This window comes from Baudoinia panamericana (assembly GCF_000338955.1).
Source record: "Baudoinia panamericana UAMH 10762 unplaced genomic scaffold BAUCOscaffold_3, whole genome shotgun sequence".
Classification (NCBI taxonomy): domain Eukaryota; kingdom Fungi; phylum Ascomycota; class Dothideomycetes; order Mycosphaerellales; family Teratosphaeriaceae; genus Baudoinia; species Baudoinia panamericana.
In genome coordinates, this window is record NW_006911259.1 from 554,256 (window position 1) to 578,730 (window position 24,475).

A 24,475-nucleotide genomic window follows, 5' to 3' on the forward strand; every position below is an offset into this window, starting at 1 on the left:
AATATGAAGTGATACGTTTTCAGATCAGATTTACTGTATTGCTTTGTTGGAAGATTGTTGGCCACGGTTGGAAGCGTGAAATGGGAAGTCTGGGAGGTGACGCGTAGGCGTCTTGCAGAACTTGGCTGTGAAACAAGCTTTCCCACGCCTAGGCTTGTTCTTGCCTTGTTCGAGCGAAGGGCGACATGACCGTTTCGCTGCGCTTCCGCCGTATGCCAGATCCTCGTGATGCGGAAATAGAGCATAGTCGCCTCTATCGCATATTCAGATTTTCGCTTCTCAGTTACTAGAGCTAAGAAGTAGTACTAATGCACAAACGTCATGCTCAATCAGCTCTGCCTTGCAACCTGTCGCCGCCAGCAAGCCCGATGAAAGACCACATTTTCCAGACAATGGGATGAAGGCACCAGTAGAGCCCGCTCGACGACTCGGCAAGCGCGAGCTGGGACGGTATGCATTCGAAGAGCGGATGCCAGAGAGCTTGGCTACTATCCTGGCTGCGGAACAAGATCAGAACGCTTGCAGCGATGTCATTCCCGTACTCGCTCAGCTCCTGGAACGCGGTTCACACGTGGAGCATGCCTATCTTTGCGACCCGTGCGTTACGCAAGTCTACAAGCTCCGAGCCGAGGGTAACCACTTCTGCGGCTACCGCAACATCCAGATGCTGTGCCTTGCAACCAGTCGACTCTGGCTAACGTCTGGTCTTCCGCGCGACAAGCCTACGATACCGTGCGTTCAGTCAATGATCGAGCAGGCCTGGAGTGAAGCCATAAATGCTCACGGCCGTGACGCAACTGGAGGCATTTGCGGGACGAGGAAGCATATAGGAACGTCGGAGGCCGAGGCGCTTTTGCTTCTTCACGCAATTGAATGTGTTGGGACGGTCTTTCGAGGGAAGACTGCCTGGGCTGAGCTCCTTGATCATGTCGAGCAGCACTTCAAGCGAGCAGCCACATGTTCTGGCGTGAAGGGCAAGATCCAGATCACGGACTGCCTACCGATCTTCTTGCAGCGCCCAGGTCACTCTATGACTATCGTTGGGTTTGAGCGCACGAGGTCTGGCGAACGGCGGCTTCTGGCATTCGATCCTGCATGGCGGCCGCCGTTGAGTACGCTCGGAAGGGTCAGGAACGCAGAGAGATGCTCGAAATGGAGAGCTTACTTTGCTTTGCTCCAATATGAGAAGAGCGAGAGGTACTTGCGAAGATGGAAGATGTTCGAGACACTGAGCATTCATCATGGCGACGGTCATTCTGACGAGAAGGGCACTTATCGGAAGGAACGACAGCCAAGCTAATGCAATCAAGTTATTGATTGCTCTCAATCCAACCTATCGCTCGCTCCGTGCCCATGTGCGTAATGTCGGCTGTTGATCACCATTGACAGGCCATGTCGGCAACACCGCTTTCCTCTATCCTGAGGCCTATATTGCCCTTGATATATGTGTAGATTCAAGCCTTCGATGCTGTCGTTCTGACTCGGAGAGAGAGGAGGCCGGATGCCCCACTCTTCGGATCGCAAGGACCCGATGTGGCTTGCAGAGTGGCGCAGTACTCGAACCACCGCAGGCAGGAGCATTCGACGGGACCCTGAAGGCGTCGTCGCATTTCGCTTACTGCACTGAACACCGCTATTTCAACAACCATGACCCCGCTGCATGCCACACTGGCCTCACAACATCGTGCTATGACAGGCCGGTCTTGGAGATGATACGATAAACCGTCTGATGTCTGGAGTCTTGCCATTACCACTCTCGACCACTGGAATACGGGACTTGTCTGGCGATATGGACTCGAACAACGCCGCCTGGTCTGATGGGCTTACCGGTGGCTTATCTGACTTTGAACAAGCGCTTGGGACTAGAGCACCTGGAGAGGATTGGGAAGATTGGTTGAGATGGGATCCCGCCATCGAGTCTACATCTCCTGGAGACGGCACCTTCAACTCAGGCTCTAGTAAGAACGATTCGCCTTTACAACACGCTGCTCTACCGCTGGGCGGGAACGACAGCTTTGGCAAAGGCTTCATCGATGATACCTTGGCACCGCCGCTGGTTGTTGGTGAAGATCTGTTGGACTTCAATCGGAACTTGGCGGCCAACAACAACGAACCCTTCGTATTTGGTGGCAGCAACACCGACTTCGATTTCGGCACGCCGGCATATCCACACACGGTGCCGGAGGTACCAAAGATCGATACTTCCTGGCCCGCGGCACTATATGCACAGCCGCAGAATGTCACATTGTCAGCACTATCTAACGAGTTTACCATACCAACGGCAAGCACTCTCTCCTCGAAGACGCTAAGTCCGGGCGATGGGCCCTATCCAGCAACTCAACCGCGGGCAAGCACCTCGTCCAAGTCATCTTCTGACTCCCCAGAGGCGGGCCCCAAGAAGGGTGGGGGCCGCAAGCGCAAGATTGAAGTTGAGGAGGAAGAGCGAGCCATGAACGGCGACTCTGGTGACGGAGACGAACCACCTGTAAAGAAGTCATCCCACAACGTCATTGAAAAGCGGTATCGTAACAACCTTCAAGACAAAATCGCGGAGTTGAAAGAGGCCGTGCCTAGTCTACGCGCTATGCGCCGTGCTAACTGCGGCGAGGACGCCGAAGATTTAGAAGGCTTGACTGCAGCCCACAAGCTAAACAAGGCAACGGTGATGGGCAAGGCAACAGAGTACATCAAGCATCTGGAAAAGCGCAACAAAAACATGGCGGATGAGATGGCCTCGCTTAAGGCGCGCTTGGCTGCTGTCGAAGCGGCAATCGGAAAGTCGCGGGACAGGCAGGCCAGCATGAGCAGCAGTCCGCCAACGACCGCTGCACGACCAAGACAGCCTTCATCATCTGCGCAGAACGGTGCGCCGAGCTTCCTAAGCCTACCACAAGAACAAGCAAGGTATGGCCAAACGGTCATACCACAGCAGTATATGCAGCAACAGCCGCCACCTGCATACGCGAGACCGCCAAATCCACCCGCCGCGGCCCAGAATCAGCCTCAGTATGTGTACGGCCGAGGTGGCGGAGTCATGAACAAGGTCATGATGGGTGCCATGGCAAGCATCATGGTTATGGAAGGTTTCAGTGAGCAACAAGACAGTGATGCCAAGCAGCTCTTCGCGGTGCCAACACTACTCAGACGCAGCTTTGGAACATCACCGCCATCATCGCCTGCCGCATTCGCACGCCAGGCAGGCGTCCCCTTGCTGAAGCTTGTTTGCGTCATAGGCGCAGTGCTATACTTTGTGGTGCCACTTTTAGCTTGGAAGCCACGCCGAAAGCAAAGAACCCGCCCTGCCGTCCGTTTACCTCAGGTGCCGTCATTGGCCTCGCCGGTCGAAGTTCGCCGCAAAGCGTGGCTTACTGCAATGCAGACGGTGTACGTGCCAAAGCATTTCCTGCTGGAAGTCGTCGCCGTGGCGTGGAAGATGTTTAGCCTCAGCCTTCGTCGATTGGTGGGTACGGAGGCTTGGAATTCGATCACCGGCACAAAAGAAGAGGAAGAAGCTGCCCGAGTCAAGGCTTGGGACATCGCTATAGATGCTCAACTTGCCGGCGGTGACGCAGAAGTGAGCTACTATCGCCTGCTGTTGACGTTGATGGCCAGTGGCACTTTGCCAGACAGCCCAACAAGGCTCATGCAGAAGGCCGTACACTTCCGTGTTTTCTTCTGGGAAGTCGCAAATGCCGGCTACGGCAACATGGTTGGCTTCAAGACCTTCACAGAAAAGGTCGGCAAGATCTACTGGGACTCGGCGCGGAAGTTGCAGAAGGAGCTTTTGGACGCTCAAGCTCAGGGAAGGCCGTCGCATGATGACGGGATCGAGGTGCTTCCCGACCATCTCGCAAGCCTTGTTAAGCTGGAGTGCGACGATGTGCTCAGTGACGAGATGATCCAGCGTGCATGGAACCTAGCTTGGGACAAGCCGAGCGCTTACAACACCACAGCAAATGTGGCCAGAGACAGCGTAATCGAAGACCATGCCATCCGCTCACCGCTTGATGCGGTGGCAGCTTGGTACGCCAACCTGACGATTGATGACACATTACTTGATATGTTGAGCGAGCATCCTTCCAGTCTGGACACAGAATACTATCTTGGCCTTGCGGCCAGCGTGGCTCCTCCAGCTTCCGCCACACAGATGCGTGCCCTCGCTGCGAAAGCAGTTTTATCGAACAGTCACCGCGACGCGAATATCATTGCTGCACTCGAGACCTTTCCGGTCACGTCACCAGGCTCGGACGGCATGAATCTCGTCTGCCACGCCCCGGCAGCGGCGGACGTCCATGTCGCACTCACTCTCGCTAAGCTCCTTTCACTCCTCGCGTCCAATACTTCCTCCACAGCCCACGTCCGCGCATATAGCACGATCGCGAGCATGCACATCCCCGCGGACAGCTTCACGCTGCTGACGGCGGTGGCGACCTATCGTCTGCTACGCGTTACGAGTAATGACCGGCACCTTCCGTACGCGGCTGCACAAGGCTTGGAGGACTTTGCTGCGAATTTGAGATTGTGGGTTGGTACGTCTGAGGGCTATAGAGCGGGACTCTCGCCTGCGGATAGTGGAAGAGTGGTGGAGCTTTGTCTGGGTATGGCGAAGAAGGTTGGCGGGTGGAATGGAAGGGATAGCGGGTACACTTCTTTGGCGGCGAGCCCGATACGGGCCTTTGCGGAGGTTGGTGCGTTCTAGTTACTCTTTCAACAGTGCTGTATGCCGTTCAAAGAGCGATCGTTGACATCCTGAGGAAGAGGCATTGTACGCCTTGTCACTCTGCGTTTGCTACTGATAGTATAGGTACGAGAACGAACCCGCCAGGACAGTCACGACCTTTCTCAACTGCTGTGCTTCATCCCACAACTCTCCATCGCTGCTCACAAGCTTTTAGACAGCCTACCAACTGGGAGACGCACGCAATACTTGTCTCCAACCCAGTAGTACAAGACTATTCCTCTTCTGATTTGCTCTTGACATTTAGGATTGAGCTTATGGCAACCGAACCAATCTGGAACGCTGCCAGCAGACAGCCAGCTGCCGGCACTCCATGACCGTCTCAGTGTCGATCTACTCTCGACGCCTACCTACCAGCTGAATAACGCATCGCCAATTGGGATGCGTGCAGAAACTCCTCAGATTCTTGAAGCACTGCTGACTTATACGACCTTAACAACAACTACGACACCTTATACGATGACTATAGCGTTAGGAATGCTGCCAGGCAGGCCAGACATCTCCAAACGATTGCACGTCTGAGCACACCACACCGGCGACTCGGCGACTTCCACAACTCTCCTAGAACCGGGATGCCACCAGTGTGCAAGCACGTATTCCTAAACCTTGCAGGCTACATCTGCCCTTATCGGCAGCCCAGCAGCTCGTACCTCGCGAAGCGTATTGGGATGCTGAGGGTGCCAGTCTACATGGCAACCACACTAGCGCACCTTCCAAATGCGGATAAGTGAGAATATCTTCTCTTCGGATGTTCACATTTCGCACCAACCTTGAGACGCTGCACACGCTTGCTACTACACGGCATCCCAGCAGTAAAGGTACGTAAATCGGCTCATATGTACACCATGGCACAGGCAAGCGGGCAGGCAGGCATGGAGACAGGGCAGGAAGCGTGCGAGGCGCGCCGGTGCCTGACATGGACATGATCCCAACCACATCGATACCGCAGGGCAGCGGCGGCGACGACGAGAACGCCTCCTCCGGGTACTGGCAGGAGGGCAAGTTTTTCGAAATTCCTGGCATCCCGTTGTGGATACTGCCAGCCAGCAAGGAGCAGGCGAGCCCAGCGGGTCAAGTTTACCGGTCCAGCGTCCACCTTATTAGGCACAACTGGACCGCCACAATCTCAGAAGCAATGCCGGTCGACTTCCACGCATCCACACCATACTCCCTGGCGATGTTACTGCACCTCGGGGAGCTGAGCAACCATGCTCCTGGCAGGATGCGGGAGATTCACGCTATGCTGAGCATCCAGTGGTCGAGAAGGGTGCTCGCATACGGCATCACTCGCCCCCTCGGCTATCATGACGCGAGAATGTATACCACCACTGCTGTGCTCCCGTTCGCATCGCACGACCTTGACAAGCTGAGGACTTGTGAGCATCACATCCGGGAAGACCTGCTCGGAATCATTCTCGGCGATGTGGTCCACACCCTCCGGATCTTGACCATCGATCCCTGGCGCGACGCAAGGCTTCAGCAGTGTACGGAAGCCACAGGTATCTCAGGCAATGAGGAAGATGGCGATGGGATGGAGGGCCTCATGCGACACCTTGCGGGCTTCAAGCTGCAGCCTGGGCCACCTAGGCCTAATATCAGCTTCGACCTGGCAGTGAGGCTAAAGGCGGACATCTCCTGAGCACATCTTACGTATGTGGTGCCACCAGTAAGTTGGGCATCTATGAGAAGTCTACAGGATTGTGATTGCGCCCCTAACTACAGTTTAGGTAAGAATTTATACCCTTCCGGCCGGGGCCTTACGCTCGTATCAGAAGGCTGATACCATGGCCACCCAGCCGGAGCATCATTCTGCATGGTTCCGGTGAAGTTGAAGGCTCGCTTCTCCATAAAAGCCTTCACGCCCTCGGTATTGTCTTTGCTACCGAAAAGCTCATAGATGATGCGGCTGTCCAAGAGATGCTGGCCCTCTGCGCTGCCGGCGTCACGATACATGAGTTCTCGCATGAGGAAGGTTGAGACGGTGCTGGTGTTCTTGACGATCTCGTCAGCGATTTCCAGGGCGCGCGGGAGGACCGCAGACTGGGTGTCAACGATCTCCGAGAAGAGCGTATTCAGCAAGGGATGGGAGGCTGGGTATGTCGACCCAGTCGTCGTCAGATGCAGAGCTTTGGACATGCTTGGTCTCGTCAGCGAAGGAAATCAGTTTCATCGCGATGTTAGATATGACACGCACCCGATCAATCGAGGCAAGAAGAAGCTACTACACGCCTCCATAACCAAACCCCTCCTCGCAAACACGAATCCGATCTTTGCGTCCTTGTACGCAACCCTTATGCTCATTGGCAGCGTCATCGTGATCCCAATACCGACTGCACTCCCGTTCAACGCTCCAATCACCGGCTTCCTACACCTGTGGATCGCGAGCACTACCCTCCCACCACCATCTCTGTGATCCCGTGGCTCCTCTTTGCCGCCAATGAACCCGCGCACGAGATCAGCGCCAGCGCAAAACATTTTGCCATGGCCTGTAACGACGATGCATTTGACGCGGTCGTCTACGTCGAACAGGGTGAAGGCGTACTCCAGCTCGGACATCATAGTCTCGGTGAAGGCATTGTAGTTCTTGGGACGGTAGAGCTCAAGCAGGATGGTGCGCGTGGGCTCGGGCGAGGAAGCGGGAACATGGTGACAACGGATCTCTGTGAATGGAAGGGTGGAGTAGGAGGAGGGGAGAGGAAGGGAGGGGCGTTTGGGGGAGGGAGATGCCATCGTGAGGTTGCTAAGGGAAGCAAGATGGTGAGGCGATATTTGTGAGATTGCTGACTTGCCTGTAAGTCTAGCAGTCCGATCCAAATGCGACCTATACCTCGCCTGTGGTGTTCGGTAACGAGCTGAAGTTGATGCGGAGGACCTCGGCTTTTGAGAAGGAGTGCTGACGGCTGACTCCAGAACCAGCAGCTCGTGATGGTATAGATATTTCGCCGTTGACAAATGCGAGCGAAGGAGATAATATACTGCAAGGTCTCGATCCGTGTGAGGCGTCGGCATTCGGGTTTGTTTGCAGAGGAATAACGGGAGGAAGCTCGCCGCAAGCTCAGTGTCCTCAAACAGATGCAAAGGTAAAGTAAAGTACGTAGACCAAGTTCCACTTGATCCACAGCCTTCAGCCCCATCATCCTCCGTCACCTACGCTACGCTTTGTATGGCAGTGGAAGGTCAAGTGTCAAATCCCAGCCGAGTGTATACTGCAGCTTTATAATTTGCCGTTCTATCATTACCAGTCCATCACCTCGATACTTCACCTATACGACCCTGGTCAATCGTGGCATTCGCACAGCTGTCGTTCTCGAAGCTGTTGGATGACTGCCACTGCATGGTCTTCCAACGGCAGCAGTACTACAATCTCTCCTATTCTTCACGGTGCCACTCTTGTTCACCTGGTCAAGTATAATCGGCTCTTATCATGGTGCCCCCACTCATCACGCTCGAAGAACACTTCTTCTCGGCCGCCTGCGGCGACAGCCTCCATGACCTCTACGTCGAGCAGTTCAAAGCCATACCCGGACTGGAGGAGCAATTGACAGACCTCGATCAAGTTCGACTCTCCTACATGGAAAAGGGCAAAGTAAGCCTCCAAGTCGTCTCCCACGCTCCCGGTACCCTTAACGCACAGCAATGCCGAGAAGCCAACGACCAGCTAGCCGAAGCGATCAAGAAGAATAAGTCTCGCTTTGCCGGCTTCGCTGTTCTACCTTGCTCTGATCCCGAGGCGAGCGCCAAGGAGCTCGAACGTACCGTGAAGCAGTTAGGCTTCGTCGGAGCACTTATCGATTGCCACGTCAACGGCCAAACCTACGAAGGCGAAGAATACGTGGATATGTGGCGAATGGCTGAGCAGTTGGACGTCCCAATCTACATCCACCCGACCTGGGCGTCCGAAGACATGAGACCAAGATACGCCGGCAACATCTCCGACGGCGCCAGTCGCAGCTTAGCCGCTTCAGGTTGGGGCTGGCACAACGAAGTTGCTGTGCACGTCCTGAAACTGCACGCCTCAGGTCTCTTCGACAAGTGCCCAAAGCTAAAGATCATCATTGGGCATTTCGGCGAGATGATACCCTTCATGCTTGATCGTATCTCAAAGCTAAGCGTACGTTGGGGTGATTTAAAGCGAAAATGGAAGACAGTCTGGGACGAGAATATCTGGATTACGACATCGGGCGTGTGGAGTCTGGATCCGCTAAGGTGTATCTTGCACAATACGAAGATCGACCACATCCTGTACAGTGTTGACTACCCGTTCGAGAAGAATGAAAATGGTGTCAAGTGGATGGAGGAGTTGGAAGAGAGTGGACTGGTTACGAGGGAGCAGTTGGAAATGATCGCTTACAAGAACTCGGAGAAGTTGTTGCGGGTCAAGGCGCCGCAATAGGTGACATGAAACGTGCTGTGAGTAGTCCGACCGTGCGTTCTTCATCATGTATAACATCTGCTTGCAACTGCCACATCTGTCGTGCCTTCCTCGCGGGTTGGTCGGCTCGGTCCCTGACCACATTAATCGGCCTTACACCACCTCTCATGCACTCACGCTCGATACGGATCTGTCCCTAGCCGTCAGGATTTAGCGATCTGCACGTCGAGATCAGCCATTGTCTTCTAGCTATGGTCATGACAGGAAATGAAACCACTGGAGGAGCTACCAGGTCAGAGGAGACTCTGCAGACGTCTCACATCCTTAAGGTCGCGCGTGAGCTCCGCAACATCATCTACCACCTTAACCTTGCCACCGACTACGCGCAGGGTGACGAGATTGAGCTATGTGAGGCTCAAGGATGGTCGAACGCCTTCCTGGTGACATGCTCGGTAATCTACCACGAGGTGAAGGCCATCCATCATTCGTCGTATGACAAGTTGTGGAAGGACTCAACGTTCAAGATCAGTAGCGCAGAAGGAGATCAGCGCACCGTGACCTCCATGCAGCCGTTGATGCAGCCATCTGTACACAATGTTAGACACCTAGCCATTCACGGCATTGAGCGCCCAGGCTAGCAGCCTCTTTCAAGCACATACAGCAGCGGTGTTTGGACTTCGGTGGTACTCGAAGCTGTCTACTCGGCGCAATGAATCGGCTTGAACCGGAAGGAAGTCAAGAATTCTGCCGACCGGTAGCCTGATGCTGGGTTATACCGAGCGATCAGCCGCAGTGTCTCCCGCGGCCAGGAGTACTGGTTCTGCTACTTTGAGTGTCGACACCTGGACTCAAGCCCGGTGGCATCAAACACTGTCGATCGGGTCATCGCTGAGGCAAGATCGAAGGAGCTCAGCTCGCTCGAGATCGAGGCTGCCATAAGCTACTTCTTGCGGTAGATCCGGCGGTGGCTTTACCGCAGTGCTTCAATGTGCTCGGTGGCAGCATCCTGGAACTGAATGGCTGCACTGAAGGCTGCGGGTAAGAGCAGGTGGTATGGAACATCGCGACAATTGCAGTGGAGGTGAAGCGAAGGGATCGACCGAAGCTCCTGCTGAGCTTGACCGTTGAAGTACGCATGGCCAAGTGGTTCGCAATCAACGTGGAGTCTCAACAAAGGTCCATCTGCCTCCGATCGATTGATTCAAACAAGCTTTCGCATGACAAGCAGCTTTGTGCCTTCCCGGGCTTCTCACTTGAGTCGCAACCGTTTTCGCGACCACACACCTTCGCTGCGCACTGTGAACACCGCTCTTGCCCGGAAAAGTTAGTCTTCATAATGAGCCTCACGCCCGAGAACGAATTGCATTGTTCAGTACGCCCCATCGTGTCCAAGCCTTTGCACCTCATACAGAATTTGGTCTTGCAGCAGAAGTGGGCGGACCAAACAGTGATTGCAAGGCGGCGTACAAAGGTGGGATCTGGCCATCGAAAACTTCTGGCAACGGTCCAGTGGATGGCACGTTTGCTTTGCTACCACACTGTCTGTCAGCGGATACGAACCGTACATGTCGTCGCAATTTGGACTCAACACAGCTGAGGATCAACCTGGAAGGTTATCTGTAAGGCTCACAATTGTTCACCACTCAAGCCGGTCAAGCAGACAGACGTTTCTAGGGAGGGGCTAAGTGAGGCTCTCAACAACGTGCTCAAGGCTACGAAGCGTGCGTCGTTGACACCGGACGAGATTGGGACAGCGATCGTAGGGTTCCCGTGAATCTGTATTGTTGGTTGAGGCGGGGGCGGGACGTCGCCGTGAAGATGAAGGGTCTCATGGGCCATGGAGCTTTAGCTCGCGGATGGGGCGGGATTGTAGATGTGGTCAAGGGCGGGTGTCACTAAGATCTCAACCACTACTGCCCATTGACATCGGCAGTAGCCTGTCCTCTCCGTCTGTCCAGAGTTCTGGTGATCGCTGCCCTCACATCGGGATCGTTTCTAATGGTATTCTGCACCAGCCACTCCTTTAGGCTGGTGCGCAAGTCTCGCATCGCCGCCTCTCCACCCGCAAAAGGCGCAAGCTCCAGACCTAGCAGCCGGCTAACCTCCTGGTCTGCCGCCACTGTCAGGGCATCGACCCGGTCAAGCTGCTGTGGCGGCACGGCATCGTCTTCGCTCAGTACATTCGGACCTTGGAGGACCGGTCCAAGCTGTGAAAGTGCAATGAAGAATGTGATCGTGAGCTTCCTCAGCAGAGTCAGCATCTGAAACGGTAGGTACGGTGACCTGAGTTTCGTCGCCACCAGAAACGGATTGACCACGGTACTCAAGACTCTCGGAAAGTCGGGCCGCATCACCGTTTGTACTTCAATCACGAGCAACGCAGCCATCACCAGGTAGCGCCAGAACTTTCCTTGCTGCAAATAGCCCAGCACACCGAGCAGCACAAGCACGCTGCCACTGCCAGCGTAGTACAAGGCTGTACGCTGTACGCCAGTCACTATGAAGTCTCGAAGCGTCTTGCAATGTCGCCACTGCAGGATGTCTGAACCCAGTCGATCGTACGCGGAGCGCTTCGCCGGATGAATGAGCGTGTCCCTCGCAACCGTGAGCTGCACATAGATGGCCTCGACCGCTGCTTTGTCGGCGCCAGGAGGGACTTTGTCAGGGTGAAACTGAACGGTCAATCGGCGAAAGCGGGACTGAACATCTCGTTCTGTGGCCGAGTGTGAGACGCCGAGGGCCTGGTAGAAGTCGCCGGATAGCCGCAACTGCCAGTCTGCTTCGTAGACGGTGTAGAGGAGGTAGAGCAGGATGACGGCCGTGAAGATGCGCTTGCGGTCTTGAATGAAGCGAGGCGCCCCAGGTTGTGGTTTTGGTTCGCCAGCACGTATCAAAAGGGTGTAGAGGGCTGTTTGGATGTATCCTGTGACGAGGTTTGGCAGGAAGTACCAGCCTGCCATGGAGATGAGGTTGTTGGCCATGACGAGACAATAGGACACCACAGATGTGACAACATCTCACTTCCTTACACCGTCGTGGCTAGATCCTCTGGACGGAATTCCGAGTATCAACCACACCCTGCAGTTACTGCTTTTTGTCGTCTTTGCAGCTGTGAGCGCATTTTACGAAACGATTCAATCAATGTTGAAACTAACATGTAGCGAAGCTTTAGCCAATTAGGGAGACTGCTATTGTGAATGCCTCGGCCCCAATCTGGCCTATTAACACGCGAGCATGACCGCAGGGGCGTACTTGGCTTGGCTTGGCTCTTACTGCGCCTCCTTCAGCTGTGGAACAGGTAGCGGTATTCGCTATGCTTTTCTTATCTTCAAGCAAGCACATGACAAAGAGCAGGCTGGAAAGTGAGGCGACAAGGCATAGGAGAACAAGTTGGAAAGACGGCGCAGACACGACGCTTGCCCGCACACGACAAGGTCGTATCACACCACCGCATTCCAGGCGCACTTTCAGGCTCGTGTTCGCTCGGCGCAGTAGGCATATTGAGCAGCTGAAGGACGTTGGCAGACTGGCGCATGAGGACCACTCGAGCGTAGCACTTCTCCATCGTATTACACTCTCCTGCTATCCCGCAAACAGCGCCTAGGCGCACCACTTCCACTCAGTGATGGTCAACACAACATCTTGGACGTACTGCAACACCACCATCGAGGACAGCTACATCGACGAAGTACCATTATGGAAAGGCTTCACCTTCCACCATTTTGGCCTCTTCCTGTGTGCCGTCTTTGGCCTGATCGCGGTCGTCATAGCGCTATGGCTGGTATTCATGCATGCAACCCACTACCTGCGACCCTATGAGCAGCGGCATATCATCCGCATTCTACTTATGATACCCATATACGCCGTTGTCAGCGCTCTCAGCTACCTATTCTATCGAAAAGCAGTATACTTTGAGGTCCTCCGAGATTGCTACGAGGCTTTCGCAATCGCAAGCTTCTTCACACTCTTGTGTCACTATATTGCCCCGGACTTACATCAGCAGAAGGAGTACTTTCGGGACTTGAAGCCTACCAACTGGTTCTGGGGAGTTTTTGGGCTGCAGAAGTGCACGGGTGGAGAGAACAAGGGACCGTTCCGAAAGCCTCGAAGTGGGTTGACGTGGTTCAACGTATGCCTGCCGCAGCTCCAACGACATTGTCCAGGACATGCTGACTCGTGTAATGACAGATAATATGGGTTGGCGTCTTCCAGTATTGCTTCGTCCGGGTCTTCTTCACCATCGTCTCGGTGATCACGCAGGAGTTCGGCCTCTATTGCGAAGCTTCACTATCTCCGGCATTCGCACATGTCTGGACAGTGGCATTCGAGGCCCTCTCGGTAACCATTGCCATGTTCTGCCTGATCCAATTTTACATTCAGTTGCACCACGACTTGGCAGAGCACAAGCCTTTCCTGAAGATTCTATGTATTAAGTTGGTCATCTTCTTCTCTTTCTGGCAATCGGCAAGTGTCTTACCCGAGTTGGCCATTGGATTTGCCCGACAGCTAACGCGGCATACAGATCGTAATCAGCCTGCTTTCTTCTTCTGATGGTCCGTTGAAGCCTACCGACAAAGTCAGCTACCAAGATATCAAAGTCGGTATTCCCTCCGTGATGCTCTGCATCGAGATGGCCGGCTTTGCCGTGCTGCATCTCTTCGCTTTTCCGTGGAAGGAGTACAGCACCAAGCGCAAGGACCCACTAGAACTTACCGGTGCTGGCTTCAGCGGCGAGATACCCAGGTACAAAGGCGGCCCGCTCGGTATCAAAGCAATGGGCGATGCGTTCAATCCTTGGGACATTATCAAAGCTTCGGGCAGAGGGTTCAGGTGGCTGTTCGTAGGTTATAAGAAACGCACGCTGGACCGCTCATACACCGATCCTACCAAGCTTGGTGGCGGGAGCGACTTCGTTGGCCCTGTCTATGCAGGCACCGGCGAGCCGGCGACAGAGCTGAGACCGAGCCACAGTAAACGAAGACAACGAGACGATTTGCCGCCGTCGCTTGACGTCGAAGACGATAGGGAAGGCCTTCTACGGAACTCGGCGACGATGGCGGGAGGGCGCGGCGCGCCTCTGTACCACACCACTACGAATGACGAATACGCGTCCGGCGATGACTCGCAGGTAGACCTCGGGGCTCCACACAACTCAAAACCTGCGGCGGGTGGTTCAAATGGAGTGGGTGTGTTGAAGATGCGCCCTTCGGAGAGCAAGACTGACGATTACGGTCCGGGAAGACCGGAGTTTGACGACGAGGATACTGGATATCATCCTGGCATAGGGCCGCAGGAAGTGCATCCTGCATTCAGAAGAGACGATGACGATGCGACTAGGCAATGGGAGGCAGAAAGCCTGCGGCCGCCGACGTATAGGACGCAGGATCCTCGACCTGGAATGTTTTGAATGGGCTCTTGATGATCTCACTTGGTTGCATTGGCGCTGGAGGAGCTGTTGTATAATGACATTCTTACTTCAGCTTCGTATTACTGTATGCACAACAGTCTGCGGCTCATGCTCCCGTCAGTGAACTCGACCGTCATCGTCCCGCATCCCGCTGTGCTGCTTAGGCGGACCACAGGTGCTCGACTTCACCTGCAAATGCGAGCGTTGCAAGGATGTCGGCTTCTTCAGCGCCTCATATCCTGCAGGGAGACACATGCATCTTGATGCATGTAGCCTAGTGTCTGTGGCGTGTGGCTAGTGTTCAAGCTCCGCTTCATCCACATGCAGCAGGCAAAGGGGCCGCACGAGCTGCTCTTGTTAACCATGCATATGTGACTCCGGGTAACGGTCACTCCAGATCCTGATGCCATTCCAGTCTAGATGCCCACCAGGCCAGCCACTGCGCTGTTGCCAGAGTACCAAGGATACCTGTTCATGTATTAAGATAGTCAAGATCTGCCGAAGTGAGGCGCAACGAAAGCTTGGAGCTCCACATTGGGGGATACCTAGATACATGTACTTCATGTAGGTGAGAAGCTTGTGGTGCTTTTGAATGGTATCAACCACGAGTGCTTGCGTGGACAGCTGAACGAATTTCCGCATCTGCTGCAAGTCTTGCGGAGAAGGCATCAGGTTCGCCTGTCTCAAACCTGTTTGAAGCTGCTCTGGCGTACCGGGAGTGCCGTGGGGATACAGCTTGCTGCTGCGGCGACGGGCCGGCAGCACCTCCAAGCACGAAGCTGTGGCTGTTATTGCGTATCACGGTCGCTCGCATGTGTGGCACTTGAGGATGTTGTTGGCGTGTTTGGAAACGTCTGACGGACTGAACGCAAATTGCTATCATCCATCGGCCACGACGGCACGCAGCGAGACATAGCGGACCTGAAGGAGAACGAGCCGCTAGCCGTTGATCTCAATTAGTTGAAGTGGCACCTAGTTAGGCTAGTGGGCACGATCTCCTAAGCCTAATGCACGCTAACCTTGCAGCCGATCTCAATCGAGGCGGTTTGGGAACTTGGTGAAGCAAGCAACTCTGAACTTGCAAGCGGTTGCACTTCCCCGACCGCCGCTCTTCCTCGTCCTTCGTAATTGCTCATTCATTCACCATAGCGACACCTTCACTGGTTTGTCTGCAAGGCGACGACATTCGATCTGAATTGACAGCGAACGTTTCAATATTGTTCATAGGAGATCTCACCCCTCACCATCATCTCGGCACGCTTCTGTCCACACCTCCGTACTATTAGTAGCTCCCGCATGACAGGGCCTTTTTCGACGGATTTCCAACCGGGACGGCGACGTCAATCTGTGATACGACCTTCATTCTTGCTTGAGGAAAGGAACTGCACGGAAAGGGTCGGTCCACAATAAACGACAACCATTACCTTCGACCCAGCACCACGACCACATTCGCTTCGCAATTGCACTGGCTTGACGCCGAACCAGACCTTTGAAAGCCGCATTTCATACTCGCGTTCATGGAATCGTAACAGCGGCGAACCGGAAGAAGTAATCGCAAGTCACTGAGACAGGCAGGATGACGGACACCAGGCGATTTCGACTATGGCCGGTAGCGGTGTTGGTGGTTGCATTGATACATAGAAGCGCTGCCGACGGCAGCAACAGTGGGCTTTCGCAAACATACTGTTCGAGCCAGAATACTGGCTCTAACTTCAATGCAGGTACGCTACGGTTAATCATCACAGCTGATTCGCAAAGCGCTAACTTCGCGAAGTCTTCAACATCTACCAATCGAACGGCGCATGCTACGATCAATGTCAATCGAGCTACGCGTTCGCCATAGTACAATACCAACAGTGTTGGTGCTCTAATTACATCCCTGGGGACCAGCAGAGCATCGGCCTCTGCAACCAGAATTGTCCAGGATACCCGGACGACAAGTGTGGCAATGCAACTACAGGCCTGTACGGGTATATCCAACTGCCTAACGTTAAGGCTTCGGGTACCACTGGTGCCTCGAGTTCACAGCCGAGCAGCACATCCGCAACATCAGTTATACAATCGGTCAGTAACGCTCCAAGTTCTCTCCCTGCCAACCCACTATCTCCTCGCCAGGTTTGAACCTGGGCGCGCTTCCATGGTTTAAACAACGCACTTCTTACTGATCCTAGAGCTTCCAAGTTTATCTTGGAAGTTGCATTGCGGCTTGCCCGTTCAAATAAAACGAGTCTCCCATGATGCATCGAAATGCTGACCCCTACGCCCTTGTAGTCGCTGTCGAGCACAATAACATCGAGCACACCCACGTCGAGCACATCAAGCCCAAGCACATCAACGTCGAGTACACAGCAAACGACCACAACACAGCAACCTACAACCACCTCGCAAGATCCCGCCACCAGCTATGTGAGTGTAACAATCTACCAGACGGTGGTGCAAAGTCAGCAAGCGAGCATCATGGTGTCTCATGTAACTCCAGTATGAGTGCACCGTTTTCATTATGCGGTTGTGCGGAGCATCATGTTATCCCCCCTGATACTCTCTGCTAGCGATCGCACACCCACAATCGAAAGCACTAGCTGACTGGTCTTCCGCAGACACCTCCATCGAGCTCCACCACTCCGAGTTCGTCATCGTCTTCTTCGATATCCTTGTCTCCGACTTTGAGTAGTACACTCACACCTGCTGTCGCACAAGTGGCGGCTACGCCCACAACGTCGAGTAGCTGGATGTCTCCATCGCTGACGCCGTCTCCGGTAACGAGCGTTCAGGTTGTCACGGTTGCCGGGGCAATCGTGACTCACACAGTCACATCAACGCCGCTAGTGGCACCAGCACCTAGCTCAGAATCCATGACCTTTCAGCGGAAAGGTCTTTCCGGTGGCGCGGTCGCCGGTATCGTTATAGCCTCCCTAATAGGTGCCATAGCTCTCGTTGTCGGGGCAGTGCTTGTCCGGCGGCGAAGAAGGCAAGGTGACAATGACGATGCTGAAGGGGCGGGTGCTGCCCAGAAGCGAAGCGGCCCCAACAGCCCGCGACGCAACGTCAGCGTACTTAGCAAGACCGGCCTTCTCTCTCGCGGCCGCGCGCCAAGTATCACAGAGAAGGAGTTCGATCCGCCCATCTACGGCACCGGCCACAACAGCATGCGGCACTCCACGTTCTTCGCCAGTGCCGCCGCGAGCGAAGCTCAAGCGGTCAGTCCGGTAAGTCCGCTAGGCAGCACTCACGAGGACGCTGGTGGCAGGCGGCATAGCAGGCCGCTCGTCTACGATCAGAGGCTGAACCCTTCAGCGCTCTTCTTGCACGCGGATGGGAGTGGCAGTCGGATATCTGTGCAGGATGCGCAGGATTACAGCCGGCCGCTTGGCGTGACGAATCCGGACGTGCGAAGGAGCTTTGATTCGAGGACGAGCCGGTGAAGAGTCGCTGCGCCTCATATTTCGCACTCATCAAAACCGTTTCATCGCATTACGAACGATACCCTTTCAGCACATTGCTGTATCAGCTGCAGCCAGTTGTCCGAATCGAACCTTCAGCGAGGCGTTATGGGTTTGGCCTCTATGAGCGCCATGACTGGGAAGGGAAGGGACAGTCCAAGAAGATGTAGATGAGGCTGTATATGTAATGGTAACGACAAGATCGCTCAGGTATAAAGGAAGATGACGATATTATCGTAACCTTTTCGCATTCGTCTGTTGTCCAAGATACCGCATGACTGTTGCGTCCGAAGAGAGCATCATGTACCCTTCAGCCACATCCACCGAACGGTGCAGCTCGGTTTCTCTATGTACTGCACAGCTTGCGTATACCGCTGTGGGGCATACTCATGTTGCATCAACCGTCGACTACGTTTTACGAGCGGGTAGAGACGATGGCATGCAGGATCGTAAACACGAGTGCGGACAAACTCGAGAAACAGCCAGGTAAAGCTTCCCCAAGGGTTTTTGTCTAAGTATTTCAGTCACGGCCCAACGTCGTAACGCCTCAGTACAGATCCAAGGACTCATCAAGTGGTCGCGCAAACCGCAACTCCGCATCGCCCAGGATGGCAGCCCTGACCTGCAGGCCGGCGAGCAGCTCAAGAGCGAACTGTTGCAGCAGGACGGCGTTCGTCAATACGTGATTGAGACTGGCGGAGCGTTCTGTCGAGACAGCCGTAGTTGGCAGGCCGTCATGTTGTGCTTCTGCTGGAAATGTAACGCTCTGAATAAGTGAGTCTGTCGTAGCTGGAGTCTCTGGAGCCTCCGGCGGTGGTGGTTGAAACATCGACGGCGGCGGATGCAACTGTACACGGTCACTCCTCGTCCGATGATGTGAGGCAGGCGCTACGGCTTGACTCCGTGAGAGTGAAGACGATCCGCCTACAGTGGTGGCTTTGTCGCGGCCACGAGCTGGAGGTGAAATGGTAGAGATCCTGCTGTGCCCGCGTGATTGCTTACTAGCCTCCGCATATCCGCTGATGAGTGACGGAGGTTCGCTGACCTTATCTTCTTGGTTGAGATCTTGAAGCATACTCTGGCGTTGTGCCAGAAGTTGCGCAAAGTCGGGCACGGTGTTGGCTAAGTAGTCCCACTCCGCGACAAGCGACTGCAAAATTCGAAGCACGATCGGCGTGTCGTTAGGCGACAATGTTGGGTGCGTTAACGCTTTGCGCAAGCAAGACCATGCCTCCTTCTCCTCGTCGTCCAGATATGCCTGCCACGCTCTAGGTGCGTTCTCACCCCTCTGAGAGGTCTGAACGGGCATGCGCTGGTACCCGATCCATCCATCAGCGAGGCGCAGATTGGTGCACGTAGCGACTGATGCGATTGCTGCGGTCAGAGCCAGATTGACATCTACATCGTTTGTAAAGAAAGTTCGCAGATAGGTGGTGAGGTTATGCATGACGGCATCATCTTCACGCAGAACTTGGTAATGAAGTCCTGTATCATCCATCTGTCCGCCGACCGAAACCTTTTGCGATGGCTGAACATCCATAGAGTACCGTAGGTCGTCGCAAAGGGACGCATAAGCGTCTTCCGGCATATTTCCATCATGAAGACGGCTTACAACATCTAGATATTGCTCGGTCTCCACTTCAAATGTACCAAGAGTCTTTCGTGGCCTGCCGCCGTCGTCATCACTACGGCTGATGGTGTCGACCTTGAGTGCCACGCTGTCAACAGGAGCGACAGGACGGACACCCGACTGTCTTCTGCGTTGTACTCTTAGCAAGGGGCCGAGAGCGTACTGGGCGTCTCGAACGACAAGTGTGGTGGTCAACTTTAATGCTGCAAAGACGGTTTGACTGCTGCTTGATCTTAGGCTGTTGAGGATGAAGTCCGCCAGATCGAACAGCGCGGGCTCTACAGCGTCCGTCGGATTGCGTGGGGCTGTGATCAGCATCAAACTCTGTCTTCGCTTGAGCGCAGTAGGTGACCTCGGTGGCATGGATGGCCGTTTCCTGATTGCTGGAGATGGGGACTGCTCCTCAGCGTGCTGCTTTGACGGCAGCAGATATGTTAGGATCATGTGCACAAGATCTGGCTGATCAAGAACATCCAACAGTGTTGTCATATAGGTGAGCACGGCTACTGAACTACCGGCATCCTTGTCGCTAGACTGGAGGATTGAAGGGTAGAGTAGTTGCTGAAGAAAGAGTATCTGAAAGTGATCAAGCAGGGTCTGCTTGACATCAGCACTCTTACAATAGTCCACCACATCTTGCCAGAACATGAGATAGGAAAGGAAGGTTTTCATGTGCGCCTGATGCTCCTCAGAGAACGCTGACTCCGCCGTCGCTCGCGCATGGCTTGTGGTGTAATCACTCAATGCAAGCACGGCAGGTATTTGAGTATCTGGATGCACAATTGAAAGCTCGCGGCTAAGCTGACTGTAGAGAGCGCCGAGGGAAGAAGCCAAGAGAGTCGGTAGATCACTGGACACGATCCACTCTTCGAGTGCTGTCGAGCGCCCGGTGGCTTCGAAGATGTGAAGCAAGCCCGTTCTGGCAAAGTCGCCGACTCTGCCCTCATGATGCACGCGATCAATGAAAAGATAGCAAAGCGGAAAGTCGGCCTTTTGCGTGATGCCAACGAAGCTTCTCTTCTCTCTCACGAAAATGTCTTCAAGCCCAGGCTTCACGGTGGACTGAAACCACACCGGTAGTAGAGACTCTGGCTGCAAGCGAATCTTTGCGGAGATGGAGAAGAGGACTTCGAGAATAGCTATTTCCGTCTCACGAACAACGACGATTTCGCCGCCTTCGAGGACTTTCGTCGCCAAACGTATCAACGACTTAGCAAATTGCCGATTGAGGAGGAAATCATCCTCTTCGCTGTCGACTAGGGCGGCAAAGAAACTGACAGCTGATCGTACTATGTGCTCGTCCTGGGAGACAATGGCGGCACGGCCAATGACGGTGTATATCTGCGCGTTTGCCGCATACTGCAGGCACAGATGGTTTGCTACCGGAGCTTTCGATTCTTCTCTTGTCAGCGCCACAAGTCTGTCGAGCGCCTGAGTGAGCTGATGAAAGAGAGGTCCATCATTGGCAGGATCCCGCGAGGTGTTGTTGCAAAGATCGTGAATGGCGCGAAAGCATCGCTTGTACCGGACCAACCGCGTTTGTGGATCGCTGGCCGAGATGGACCGCTCCGTGGATGGTCTCTTTGCAGGCTGAGCACCGCCCAAGATTCGTGCCCAGAACTCCATACAGCTTCATCTTGCGTATCTACGCGGCTGAGCTCACGCTAGTATACGCGACGCAATACGACACGTAAGAAATCGAGTGGAAGTGTGGCAAGCCTAGCGACTCCTGTGTTACGTAAGTCAGCCCGCGAGGCCGCCGCAAGGCTGAGGTCTGTCGTCCTTCACCGGTCTCGACAGCCCTTGTTTAATTTGGACATCACTTCGGTATACCGCGGTAGACTTTTGTCATCTGACAGAAACGGCGACTGGCAAGAGTGCGTATGAAGCTACGCGGTTTAACGGTCTCTTCGTGGTAAACAGTCTCTTCGACGCAGAACCCGATTACTTCCGAAGACTGCCGCTCTCCGCCCTCGCTGGGATGCGGTGAGACGTAACCGGAGGAGTTTACCATTCCAAGGTGTGGCAATAGTGGCGAATCCTGGGCACCAAGGCAGGCGAACGCGTCGAAATACAGTGCTTTCTGATCTTCATGAAACGATTGTACAGCGTGATGCAAGCGTGAGCAGGCTTACCCTCCGCAAGGCGCACATCCTGAAACTTGGGCATGACCTACCTTGTTAACACCCCAGCACTGTCACACCTGCCTCGACGGTGTCTGCTGCAACCAATCAGTGCAAAGATGAACACATTCCCCCGCTGTTGGGCGACCGTAAATTGGAGCTTGCGGCAATCGCATGCCAACGTGGCCGACAGTCTCACTTGTAGCGCCTAACAATTCGATCGCTGACGATGACCCTGGCTACGGCTTGTTTGCGCTGGGCAGGCACATTTCTCATGGACCACTCATACGCTGCAGCCTCAGCAGAGGGATGGTGCCGTCTTCTGCTGCTATGATCACAGCTCCAGTCTCTCGCCCTGCCATACGGCAGGGGTCTAAGCCTGGTCAGATGGGATTGTCTATGGAGTGTAGGCAATCCAGCTAATTTGTTGTTGATGACTCGAAAAGACAGGGTTGGCAGCTTAGAAAATTTCGTTTGCCATGCCCTGGACGGCCTGAAGCATTCAACCGGCCCCATACTTTGCACTGCCTCTTACGCCCTGTATGGGACAGGCATCATGGGGCACAGAACGTGTTAAGAAGCGGCATGCTTAACCACAGCCAGCTAGTGATTAAAAGCATTCAAGCGGAGTGGGTTTCTATGGATGTGGCAAACACCGGAATCAGCGAATGGACCAAGAGCGTGCTCGTCCTCGACACAACTCTCGTTAAACCGAAACTACATGCCAATATCGTTCGAGAGTACGTTCTCCTATTACGCCCACATGAAATGTACTTGAGCTATGTGGTACTGGTCCTCATTACGCCTAAGCGACCTTCTAGCTCCACTGTATTGCTACCTTGCAGCTTCACCAACTCTGTCGGAGATATATGTGAAAGGAAATGCTTATATCGTCGGGGCTCATAGCACATGCATGCCATGCACATAAGGTAGGAAGTCGTTAGGGCACGCCGTAAGGACTTTTTCGAGTCGTCCACGGCACCAAGCACGTCGTTCACGCTGGGGACGCAATGTTATTTACATCTCTTTTGGTGAAGCGGCGAACGACAAGCCGACAGCGACCACGCTCAGCTAAGGATCCAATACAGACTCTCCAGTCGGAATATTTGGTCATAGCTATAGACGTACCGTCATCCACGTACGGATGGTTTTCCGTCAAGGAGGCTTGTCCGTTCCAGTTTTAGGGGCTGGCTCATTTGCAATCTTGCCCGGTTATGCACAAGGAGTCCACGTATGAGCGGCTCAGTAGGTAAAGCACAGTCCGGGAGGGCTAGCATAGCCTGGACGTGACGAATCCGAAAACGTAACGACCGCGGTCGTGCTGACGGTGGACGTATGCTTCTGCGAGACGGTTTTAGGGGAAAGGACCATCAACGTCTGTGTCCGTTCTCCTCGCAATAAACCTGCAAGCCGCCCACGACGTCGGCGTATTGAAGTCGAGGACGTTACAAGCCTTTCCTATAAAGCGCGGCTTAGCAGAGTCAGTCCAGCCGCGACCCGAGCTTACGGCTGAAAAGCGGCTGACGTCCGGGCCCGTGTATGTTGTGCTTACATTTCGCTGAGGCCGCCCTCCCTGATGCCATGCAGTGCTTTAGGGCCCGATCCCGTATGACTTCCCAGCAGCATATGGGAAGTCTACAGACTGGTCACCCTTGTGCACAAGCGGCTGCACTAGGTGAATTTAGCACTGTTTGTGAATGTTGAAATGCGCGAGTCAATCACCGGTCATTGCGTGTTTTAAACGCCCACAGCCACCGGGCAGTCAGCTTCCTGCCACGCGCTTGCCTTTGCCGCAAATGGTGCGCATGGCCGGTTCCAGTGGAATATCAATTTCCCCAAGTTTTGGCGTTGAGGATACACTTCCAAGCGTCCGCGCTTATGCTCTTGATTATACTCAATCAGGATAATGAGATGAGGGACATCTGACGGGTAACCACTCTTCAACGATGCATCAGAAATTGCGGCCTTTGCCGCGCATCGCGTCCTCATGGCGGAAAACGTCGTCAAGGTAGACAGACGGTTGGACCAGCACACAGCGACAGTGTAGCCAACTGCATTATCAGTCGATATCTGCCTTCCATTATCGCCTTGTGCTATACCGGAGGAGTCCGACGCCGTAGAAGTGATAATGAGAACGAAAGGGTCTTACAGCCTGCCTCTGGACATCAGGGTGTGCATTGGTGAGTGGTCCGTTGGAAGCTGCCGAAGAGCTTCCTTGCTGAACGCCATTGCGGCCCCCCTATTCCCAATCACTCAGTTGTTGATTGCCTGCAGGGCTGACCGGTCCTACTGGTAGCATGCCAGTGCAGCCCCTCAAAAACGGTTGGGCTGGGATCTGCCTTCATCACAACGTCTCGGTAGCACAGAGTATCTGATGATCCGAAACTGAATGAAGACTCAAGCAGATGGGCGGCAGACTGGACCGAATGCTCCACTCCGACTGCACGATGGCGACACACCACCTAAGGAGGCTAGACAGGTAAATGAACCCGCCATGAGCGCCGTCTGATGCAACAGCCTTTGCGTAGTGACTGTTTGCCGTCTTTGGCTGAGCGCTTCTTGAGGAGTCAAGCAGTACAACTGCGCTGGGTTGTAACAAAATATAAACGAGGGTCTGTGAGTCGGCCCTGCCATAGCACGATCAGACCGGTGAAGGGATTCGCTCGCGATGATTGTACAAAGTTCGCAATGCATAATGCGAACCAGTTGCCTTTATGCCTAGACGCCACAATTAAGGCAATACTCTCGCTTGAGCATCGGATTAC

The 24,475-nt window shown here is 54.3% G+C and overlaps 13 protein-coding genes across 13 annotated transcripts; 9 read left to right on the forward strand and 4 right to left on the reverse strand.

Annotated features, from left to right (window-relative positions):
- Positions 1-13: 13 nt before the first annotated feature.
- On the forward strand, positions 14-1,588 carry BAUCODRAFT_31093 (uncharacterized protein). The gene has a single exon (XM_007675324.1). The coding sequence runs from the start codon at positions 398-400 to the stop codon at positions 1,298-1,300; it is 903 nt and encodes a 300-aa protein (XP_007673514.1). The 5' UTR covers positions 14-397; the 3' UTR covers positions 1,301-1,588.
- BAUCODRAFT_31094 (uncharacterized protein) lies at positions 1,585-4,837 on the forward strand. The gene has a single exon (XM_007675325.1). The coding sequence runs from the start codon at positions 1,790-1,792 to the stop codon at positions 4,697-4,699; it is 2,910 nt and encodes a 969-aa protein (XP_007673515.1). The 5' UTR covers positions 1,585-1,789; the 3' UTR covers positions 4,700-4,837.
- An 817-nt stretch (positions 4,838-5,654) lies between these two features.
- On the forward strand, positions 5,655-6,377 carry BAUCODRAFT_145850 (uncharacterized protein; the record flags this gene model as incomplete). The annotated part of the gene is made up of 1 exon (XM_007675776.1): positions 5,655-6,377. The coding sequence occupies one exon, from the start codon at positions 5,655-5,657 to the stop codon at positions 6,375-6,377; it is 723 nt and encodes a 240-aa protein (XP_007673966.1).
- A 77-nt stretch (positions 6,378-6,454) lies between these two features.
- BAUCODRAFT_65171 (uncharacterized protein) lies at positions 6,455-7,468 on the reverse strand (the record flags this gene model as incomplete). The annotated part of the gene is made up of 2 exons (XM_007675545.1): positions 6,455-6,875; positions 6,933-7,468. The coding sequence occupies 2 exons, from the start codon at positions 7,466-7,468 to the stop codon at positions 6,455-6,457; spliced, it is 957 nt and encodes a 318-aa protein (XP_007673735.1).
- Positions 7,469-7,878: 410 nt separating this feature from the next.
- On the forward strand, positions 7,879-9,246 carry BAUCODRAFT_381869 (uncharacterized protein). Its single transcript, XM_007675777.1, has one exon. The coding sequence runs from the start codon at positions 8,163-8,165 to the stop codon at positions 9,129-9,131; it is 969 nt and encodes a 322-aa protein (XP_007673967.1). The 5' UTR covers positions 7,879-8,162; the 3' UTR covers positions 9,132-9,246.
- BAUCODRAFT_381870 (uncharacterized protein) lies at positions 9,247-9,997 on the forward strand. Its single transcript, XM_007675778.1, has one exon. The coding sequence runs from the start codon at positions 9,362-9,364 to the stop codon at positions 9,746-9,748; it is 387 nt and encodes a 128-aa protein (XP_007673968.1). The 5' UTR covers positions 9,247-9,361; the 3' UTR covers positions 9,749-9,997.
- On the forward strand, positions 9,998-10,864 carry BAUCODRAFT_381871 (uncharacterized protein). The gene has a single exon (XM_007675779.1). It carries the CDS (start codon positions 10,246-10,248, stop codon positions 10,705-10,707), a length of 462 nt encoding a protein of 153 aa, XP_007673969.1. The 5' UTR covers positions 9,998-10,245; the 3' UTR covers positions 10,708-10,864.
- BAUCODRAFT_381853 (uncharacterized protein) lies at positions 10,864-12,254 on the reverse strand. Its single transcript, XM_007675780.1, has one exon. The coding sequence runs from the start codon at positions 12,089-12,091 to the stop codon at positions 11,021-11,023; it is 1,071 nt and encodes a 356-aa protein (XP_007673970.1). The 5' UTR covers positions 12,092-12,254; the 3' UTR covers positions 10,864-11,020.
- Positions 12,255-12,762: 508 nt separating this feature from the next.
- On the forward strand, positions 12,763-13,986 carry BAUCODRAFT_55598 (uncharacterized protein; the record flags this gene model as incomplete). Its single annotated transcript, XM_007675486.1, has 3 exons — positions 12,763-13,239; positions 13,299-13,580; positions 13,633-13,986. Coding segments are annotated over 3 exons (1,113 nt in total), but the record flags the coding sequence as incomplete, so codon positions are not given.
- A 1,609-nt stretch (positions 13,987-15,595) lies between these two features.
- Positions 15,596-18,189, forward strand: BAUCODRAFT_31100 (uncharacterized protein). The gene is made up of 4 exons (XM_007675326.1): positions 15,596-16,238; positions 16,292-16,581; positions 16,789-16,995; positions 17,115-18,189. Exons 1-4 carry the CDS (start codon positions 16,094-16,096, stop codon positions 17,937-17,939), a joined length of 1,467 nt encoding a protein of 488 aa, XP_007673516.1. The 5' UTR covers positions 15,596-16,093; the 3' UTR covers positions 17,940-18,189.
- An 834-nt stretch (positions 18,190-19,023) lies between these two features.
- BAUCODRAFT_65065 (uncharacterized protein) lies at positions 19,024-21,213 on the reverse strand (the record flags this gene model as incomplete). Its single annotated transcript, XM_007675539.1, has 2 exons — positions 19,024-19,614; positions 19,693-21,213. Coding segments are annotated over 2 exons (2,112 nt in total), but the record flags the coding sequence as incomplete, so codon positions are not given.
- Positions 21,214-21,578: 365 nt separating this feature from the next.
- Positions 21,579-22,028, reverse strand: BAUCODRAFT_31108 (uncharacterized protein). The gene has a single exon (XM_007675327.1). The coding sequence runs from the start codon at positions 21,754-21,756 to the stop codon at positions 21,595-21,597; it is 162 nt and encodes a 53-aa protein (XP_007673517.1). The 5' UTR covers positions 21,757-22,028; the 3' UTR covers positions 21,579-21,594.
- A 17-nt stretch (positions 22,029-22,045) lies between these two features.
- On the forward strand, positions 22,046-22,991 carry BAUCODRAFT_382186 (uncharacterized protein). The gene has a single exon (XM_007675781.1). It carries the CDS (start codon positions 22,296-22,298, stop codon positions 22,614-22,616), a length of 321 nt encoding a protein of 106 aa, XP_007673971.1. The 5' UTR covers positions 22,046-22,295; the 3' UTR covers positions 22,617-22,991.
- The last annotated feature ends 1,484 nt before the right edge of the window (positions 22,992-24,475 follow it).